Source organism: Carassius gibelio, chromosome B15, assembly GCF_023724105.1.
Source record: "Carassius gibelio isolate Cgi1373 ecotype wild population from Czech Republic chromosome B15, carGib1.2-hapl.c, whole genome shotgun sequence".
NCBI classification, from domain to species: domain Eukaryota; kingdom Metazoa; phylum Chordata; class Actinopteri; order Cypriniformes; family Cyprinidae; genus Carassius; species Carassius gibelio.
This window is the reverse complement of record NC_068410.1, coordinates 23,915,101-23,923,725: the sequence shown is the minus strand read 5'-3', so window position 1 is coordinate 23,923,725 and position 8,625 is coordinate 23,915,101. Positions and strand designations below refer to the sequence as shown.

Here is an 8,625-nt window from a genome sequence, read left to right as displayed (position 1 = left end):
TGACGTAAATATTTATGCCATGAAATAACTTAATGCTCATTCTGTAAAAAAAGCATAATGAACTGTGCAAAAATAATTTAAAATAACTTCAACAAATTTTATAAACAAAAATCAATCATAGTGCATCCCTCATGCACGCTATCACATTAGTCAAAAACTATTACAACTAAAAACATTAATACAACACATAGGCATCAGTCACTTCACTGAATATTTGTTGGCTAAAACATAAGTAATTATTAATTTACGAATTACGATCCATCTGTTTTCAAATTCACATCATTTGAATATCACAACATCTATTTCTGTCGAAAATATAACATGGATAATACACTTACCTGGAAAGCCCACACTACTGGATGTTTTGAAGACGTTATTGCCATTGGGGTAATGCATCACAAGTAATGCAAGATATGTAACCCTATTACTTTTTTTCAAGTAGCTAATAAAGTTATGCATTACTTTATAATTCACAAAAAAATATCTGAGTTACTTTTTCAATAAGTAACCCATGTTACTTTGTTTTCATGTTTATTGAATGGCAGCCCTTTAACATATATTTGAGCTAAATGAGATGGACTGTATACCTTAAATGTAATATTAGATGCTTTGGATAAAGAAAGTATAATGAAATGATCAGTAGCAAGTCACAGAGACACAAACAGCATTGCTTTCTTCTATATGAAATAGAATTTCTCTGTATTCTACGATTCACTGCTCTTTTGTTTCAGGTACATGAAGATTGTACGGCCACTGGAGAGTCACACGCTGCAAACAGTCCGTTCGACACGCTACATCTGCATCGTGACCTGGGCCATCCTGCTGTTCTCAAATTGTGTCTACACTGCTGTTTTTCTCAGCATTGATAAACAAACTTCTCCCCACAGTGGTTTCGACTGTGACAGCTTTCATAACAGCTTTCTCAGACAGATCTATTTGGCCTTGCAGATCATTAGCTTTTCAGTGTTTTTGTTTGTGCTGGTCTCCCTGATTCTGTTCTACTGTTTGAATGTACAGAGGCTTCGTCAAGCTCAGCACACAATGCCAAATCAGCCTGGTAACGCTAAGCTCAGGAAGTCAAAGCGTAACATGCAAGTTCTGATGGTGGTTTTCGGCGTGTGTTTTGTACCATATCATCTGGTGAGACTGCCGTACGTGTTCATTAAACCCCTGCTGCAAGACTGCAAAGCAGAACAGGTTTTCTACATCTTGAAGGAGGTGACTGTCCTGCTCACAGTACTGAATGCCTGCTTGGATCCACTTATTTACTTTGTCTTTTGCAAGACCTTCAGAGCACAGCTTAACCTTCAAAGATTTTGCAAATCCAAATGAGAAAAAGAGCTCTAGTCAGTTGAATTAAAAGGGATAGTTTACCAAAAATGAAACTTCTGTAATTTAGTCACTCTCATGATGCTCCAAACCTACATGGGTTTCTTTCTTCATCAATACAGAATTGAAGATATTTTGAAAAATGTGTATAACCAAACAGTTTGTCATAGCCATTGACTTCTATGGGGGGAAATACTCAGAAAGTCAGTGGGGACCAGTAACTGTTTGGTTACCCACATTCTTTAAAAAGGAAAAAAAAAATCTTCTACAGTGTTCAGCAGAAAAGGGAAACTCCTACAAGGTTTGTAAAAACTTGATGGTGAGTAAATTACATTTCCTCACCACTAGCAGCACCAATCAGAATAGAAAAGAATATATGTATTCATATATGTATCTCCTAAGAACTGTGTGATCACATGCTTCAGTGTATTTTGAGAATGAACCAAAGAGCATCTGGTGCATTAACAGAAGCAAGAACATCTCCAAAAAGGGTTCTCATGATCAATTTAATTAGTGACATAGAAATATATGTATTTTTTACATTTATCTTTAATTAAACGTTCTTCGTTATTGAACAAATAATAATTACAACAACAACAACACACACACACACAAAAACTGTATTATGATGCTTCATTTTTATTGCCTATATATTCCACAAATCTCAGCATGGGGTGAGAGAGGAAACTAGCTTAAACCGTGCTTGATAAAAACAACATCCATGTTTATATCCGCTTTGCACTCCCACAGAAACCTCAGACAGAAATATCTGACAAAGATAATAATAATAATAAACTAGGAAAACCCTTTAGACAACTGGTAATTTTTATCAGGTGTTTATGTTTGTAAATGTTTGTGTTCTTTTCTTTTAAAACCCCTTTACGTGCAAACATCGCCGACGGCCCCAGTTTATTATTGTTTCACTTTCACAGCACATTAAACATCACTGTCTTACTACATCTGGACAAACTGTGCATCAATTGAAAGTTTAAAGACTCTAGCTTCGATATTTGACCAATATTTTGATAAAACATTGTTGCAGTGACAGATATTTAGTGATTTATGTCAGGAGTGCAAAATAATAAATCCGTATTATGCCCCATTTTGAATAGAAATTCACCACTCACTCATATTCAGTCACGTCAGCAGCGGTTTATTTGTGTTCACATAGACTCACTGAACAGCATCAATAAGGATTTTTAGACCAAAGATGCATATCTGCGGAGATATATGGATATATTTACTGATGTTTACTTCATATTTCTTCAGACAGAATCGTCATTTCTATTCATTTTCCACGGATTTACGCGATCTGATGATAAATAGCCTCTGCCAGAGCCGTCTCTGTTTGTTTGCTTCCGTGTGCTCGAGATGTGACCCAGACAGACTCTGATTGGACCTTTGGGTTGTCAATCTGACAGTCCCAAAACCAGACAGCGTCAGATCGTGTCACATGGTTCGTGAACAGTTCCTGGTTCATATCTGCTCACAACAACACTGAAACACCTCTGTATACACGAAATATCCGAATAATAAACCCGCGATTACGATAGAAAAGCTTGGTATGAGATTTTCTTGAGATCTGGGGCATTTTATAAAATATACAAAAAAAATGTACATGGGAAATGCTAACTTGTGCAGCGATGAAAAAGGCTACAAATAGCATATTTTTACAATAGTAAACGACCAAATTCCACCCCTGATCGCTAAAGGAAGTTATTATAAACACTCGATCGGGGTTTAAAGTGAGTTTTGTATAAAAGTACTAATAATTTCATAAATTGTCTGATGTAGCTTGATGCTAACGTTAGCTCCGATGCTACTAATAGCAGGTGCTTTTCTTCTTCATAATGCATTTTGTCTCAATAATTCACGTCAATGTCGTAAGAAAATGTTTTGTTGTATTTTTATATTAAGACTTTTGATAAATAAGGGCTAAATGCAAAGAGAGACTGAAGTGAGATCGCTGCTTTGTTGCTTTGTAAAGCCTGAAAAACCACAATAAAGGCTAATAAAGGTGGAATAAAAACAAAAGAATAATGATAAAAGAATAATGCGGATAATGTGTCGTACCTGGCGGAGGTGTGAAAGACTCGTTTGGTGAGAACAATACAACGAATCGGGGAGTTTTGCAAAGCCAACACACATACAAAATTCACAGAAGAGTTTACATGTGAGATCTTACAGGGATGGCAAGGGCCATAAATCAATCTGATTTGCCTTCTCTAAAAAACACACATGACATGGCCTTAGAAAATATTTAATAAAATTCACAGTTTTACAGATTAGATTATGAAATTTCTAATGAAGTTTTGAAAGACTTGTGGCTTTAGCTACACTCTATTTCTAAACTCATATCTTACATCAACACATTTTTTAAATACATTTAAAAAATATGTTTTTAATATTTTTATTTTTGTTTTTATGTTTGAGCTTATATATCCCTATTATCATAACAGTCTGAGTGATTCTGATTCCTGAACAGTAAACTTTAAAGTGTCAGCTTTGTGAACATATGTTGAATATGTATCTAGTCAGAAAGAATCATGAGCAGAAACCTTTTTATTTTGGGTATGTCATTTCTGTCTCCATGCCAAAAAAGGAGGTGCCTAAAAAGGGGTTAATACTGTACATTTATTGGATTTGAATGTATTTGCAAAACTGATTTGCAAGGTTTTTTAATTTAAAGTTACTTTGAGTTAGTGTTTACAGTAAAAAAAAGTAGCTATTTTGCATTAGTATATGGCACCTTATGTTAAAATCAGATATGCTATTGTACATCTTGTACACATCACTTTTATCAATGTATTGAAATCTTGCTGAATAAAATTTAAAATTATATTCCTTATATAATATATATAATAATTCAATCATAGAATATCTGTTAATTCATTCTTCTGTGTAATTGTATGTATATGAATGTTTTATTGAAACACAACTGGGGCACCTTTGACTCCAATGAGCAATGAAAGAGCAATCACATTGTCCTGTGGGTTATGCTGGAGCCCAGGGAGTACAAAGCTGTTTGTGTACAGACATGAGTGGTAGGAAACTCCTGCAGTGCTGAGCAAGTGTTTACCCACGAGACAAACCCGGCCACTCTTTAGTTCCTGTATCAAAGTCAACACCCCCTTCCTCTGAAATATCATGTGAGGCGCATCCCATATCACTTCTTCTTATTCTGTGTGATGATACAAGCTGGCTTAACTCTTCAAGTAAGTTTCTTCTTATCATGGAAATTTTTAAAATAATGTTATCCTTTTTTATATATATATATATATATCAGGATATGAGATAAAGACACTTTGAGGGATTGACAGTTGTGCTACAAATAGCACCATGCTATTTCTAAAGACATTCAAACGGTAATGGTCCGAAATATAGGCAGCATATATGAAAATAAATGCGGTAGTTTAAATGGAAATATCAAAACATGAAAACAAACAGATATTTAACAGAATGTTGGAGACTATATTTTGATGCACCGAATTTGCACCTGTAGTATATTTAAAATTGTAAAAGTTTATACTACTTGTAATATTATATTATTACTAAAGATAGATAATATTACTAAAATACTTAAGTGCACTTTATAATCATGTCAAAAGTTTTATTTTAAAGTATGCACATTTTAATCTAAGTAATTATAATTTTCACTTTAGTGTGTTATTCTGTTATTCACATTTGAAGTGTAATTATTTGAGAGGTACAAAATGCAACTGAAACTTTACAAATAGTGTTATGTTTTTAGTGTTCCTGTAGCTCAACTGGTAGAGCACTGCTTTAGCAAGCAAGCAAGTGCAAGGTTGGGGGTTTGATTCACCGGGAACACATGATATGTAAAAATTGATAGCCTGAATGCACTGTAAGTCACTTTGGATAAAAGCGTCTGCTAAATGCATAAATTACATTTTTACAAATGTGTAATAAAAGTATATTTAAATATATAACACATATCTTGCTCTAATTTCTATTGAAACGTCTCTTCTAATTTACCATAAATGTTTGTCAGAACACTTGGTTGTACACTTCACCATATTTTAGACAACAGAATTAATTATAAAATTACATAAAAAGTCAAAAAGCACTTTAAATGTAATTTAAATGCATTTATTATAAATTTAAACTATAAAATATTTTCATGTTATGGCAATTACATGTAATTAAGAGTTTGAAAACATTACATTCAAGTTAACTGTTTTAACGTATATAAATTCCATAAAAAACTTTTTAAAGTGAGCTAAAGTGGATTTTCTTTTTCTTTTTTCGCAAAATTGGTATTGTCAGAGTTTTGTCAGTAATAAGGTAGGTAACAAAGTAAGTAGAAACAAAAGCATAAAAAGTGCAAGGACTATACAAAGATATAGGTTTTTCATGAAAGTGAACATCAGCAAAAAAAAACAATATTTCCTGATATCAACAGCTAAATAAATAATTTTATTTTCAGTTTTAGATATGGACTGCATCAACACTACACAGATGGAACCAAAAAACAGCACGAATGTCAGCAGTGTGTTCACACATCAGGTTCTGCCTGTGCTCTACACCATCATCTGCGCTTGTGCCTTCATTCTCAACGGACTCGCCGCTTGGATCTTCTTCAGGGTTCCCACCTCATCAGCCTTAGTAGTTTACCTAAAAAACATGGTGGTGGCAGATGTTCTGATGTTGTTTACCTACCCGTGGCGTGTAGTGGGCGACCTCGGTTATGGCGGTTTGCAGTTGAAGCTGATAGTTTGCCGTTACACAGCTGTGCTTTTCTACCTCAGCATGTACACAGGAATAACCTTCATGAGCCTCATCAGCTTGGAACGCTACTTTAAAATCATACGCAGTACCTCTGAAGTGTCTTCTTTTCTGCAGCGTGTTTCAGTAGCGAAGGCTCTTGCGCTGCTAACTTGGGGCATCATGATGTTCTTCATGCTGCCGAATGCCATATTAACCAACCAGCCCATGCCTAAAGTTTTCTCCTGCATGGCCCTGAAGAGCGAACTGGGTCGGCGCTGGCACGAAATTTCAGCCCACTTCAACGTTGGAGTCTTCTGGGTGGCATTCCTGTTGATGGTGTTTTGCTACACCTCCATTGCTTGTCATGTTTACCGCTCCTACAAACGGGTTCAGCAGGACAGCAGCATGGCGAGACAGCGGTCAAATCGAAGCATCTTTAGCTTGCTGGCTGTTTTTGTCTTCTGCTTTGTTCCGTACCACGTTTGTCGCGTGCCCTACACGCTTAGCCAAAGCCACAAGGATGACTTTAGTGCCTTCAACCGCTTCATTCTCTTCCAATTAAAAGAAGCTACACTCTTCCTGTCTGCCCTCAATGTGTGTCTGGATCCTATCATCTACTTTTTCATGTGCAGGACATTCAGAGAGTCACTTTTGCAGAAGATGTCATCTGTAAACCACGAAAACAGGCGGCCTTCAATAGGCACTGGGCTCAGTATCAGCAATCTGTAATGATCGAGCAAAAAAGCAAAACGAGCATTAGTCATTTGCAAGATGGAAAAGATATTTTGATTTGAAACCACATACCTAGCTGTGGTTTTCTTGCATGTGAAAACGCAGCATAAAGAGATGGAGCGGAAGAAGGTCACAACAAAGTGGTGTTTTCCAAAAAACCCCACCAAGTCATGTCAGCCACAGCTTTTAAAACAGTTTCCTGAAGAAAAGTCAACGCTTAACTGGAGAGTGGACTATAAATAAAAATTCTGACATAATTTTCTTATCTTCATCTCATTTAAAATCTTTTACTCTTAAAAATAAATATTACTGCTGTTTTCGCAGCTATGCCATTGAAGAATCATTTTTGGTTCCCTGATGAAAATTTTAATGAACAGTTCTAAAAAGAAGCAACTTTCTCATTGTGAAGAAAATGTATTTTTAAATTCCTCTATAAAGAACCATTTGTGTAATATACATATTATGAGGATGTTAAAGGTCCATCATAGAACCATAGATGTTTGTGTACTTTCTTCTATGGAATAAAATGGTGACACTGAAGACATAAAAGTGAAAGAGAACTGAGAGTGTCAATCTCCAAAATGACAAAGAAGCAACATTATAAGACCATATGACTACATAACATTCCGAAACATAATTCTTTAATTCACAGAAAATATTTCAGCATGGAGTTCTTAAAACCAAATATGGCCTCATTAGAAGATGACGGCATCATTATAGGAGGTCTGGCATGATTATATTTGGACATGAGATCAGTGCTGTTAATTGTAGTTTATACACATTTTACAATTTATTTCAAAGGCAGAGGGCAAGATTATGATGAATATCACCTTATATTAAATTGAAAAAAACTGCCAAAAAAATCTTTAAAAATTTTAAACAGTGCAAAAAATCTTTATACAAGTTTGGAACAATTTGACATTTTGGTTGATCTGTTCCTTTAAAATCACATTTAGCAGAATCCCACACATTTCACACTTCTGTTGTTTACATGGTAAGCCTCAGCATCATTGCAAAGAATGTTTATGTTCCCCCCACCACAACTGTGATGCCTATTGGCTCTGGAGAGACAGGATGTGTTTAGCTATAACATTTGGTTAGTATTGAAACCATATCTATTGGTTTTACTCTGCATGGGGCCATACAGCCCATAAATCATTTTCAAATACATTTTCATGTATGTATTTTTCTAGTTTCTCACACATATATTCACCTTTCAACTACATTCATGTCAAGTCTTTCTCTCTCACGCTTTCTCACACATGTCTGGTCAGCTATCTTTGTAGGGACTCTCCATAAGCATAATGGTTTTTATACTGTACAAACTGTATTTTCTATTACCCTACATCAACCCTACACCTAAACCTACCAATCACGGTTTTGTCATGGGGAACTCAGTTTAGGTCCTCACCATGAGTCCCCATGAGTCTGTGTATTCAGGTTTAAGTTCCACCAGGATATATAAAACTGTACACACACGTTCTACATTCACATACATATGTATTTACTTGTATATATATATATATATATATATATATATATATATATATATATATATATAATCTGCATGTAGTATGCTTAAAAATGTTGTCTGTTTGACTGTCTGATTGTGTCTGATTTAGCTGATTTAGAGTTGTTTAAACATATCTTGTGAGATTTAATGTCTTTTATCTTCAGTTTATCTAAGGCTATGGCTGAAGAAAGTTGTAGTTTGTGTTCTTATTACTCTTGCTTTCAGTGCTTGTTCACGACAGGTGTTTGAATGATTGAGATAATTTTTCAGGATCTTGCTAACCTTTAAATAACATTCTACTAACATTAAGGAAACTGGGTATT

The 8,625-nt window shown here is 35.0% G+C and overlaps 2 protein-coding genes across 2 annotated transcripts in view; both read left to right on the top strand.

Moving 5' to 3' along the window:
• The window catches only part of LOC127972220 (P2Y purinoceptor 14), a 6,335-nt gene extending 2,000 nt beyond the window's left edge, over window positions 1–4,335 (top strand). Inside the window, exon 3 of the mRNA XM_052575564.1 lies at window positions 732–4,335. Coding sequence (XP_052431524.1) covers window positions 732–1,332 — 601 coding nt within the window. The 3' untranslated portion in view covers window positions 1,333–4,335. The remainder of the gene's footprint in view (window positions 1–731) is intronic.
• Window positions 4,336–4,472: 137 nt separating this feature from the next.
• On the top strand, window positions 4,473–7,349 carry LOC127972180 (P2Y purinoceptor 14-like). Its single transcript, XM_052575514.1, has 2 exons — window positions 4,473–4,544; window positions 5,777–7,349. The coding sequence occupies exon 2, from the start codon at window positions 5,785–5,787 to the stop codon at window positions 6,784–6,786; it is 1,002 nt and encodes a 333-aa protein (XP_052431474.1). The 5' UTR covers window positions 4,473–4,544; window positions 5,777–5,784; the 3' UTR covers window positions 6,787–7,349.
• The last annotated feature ends 1,276 nt before the right edge of the window (window positions 7,350–8,625 follow it).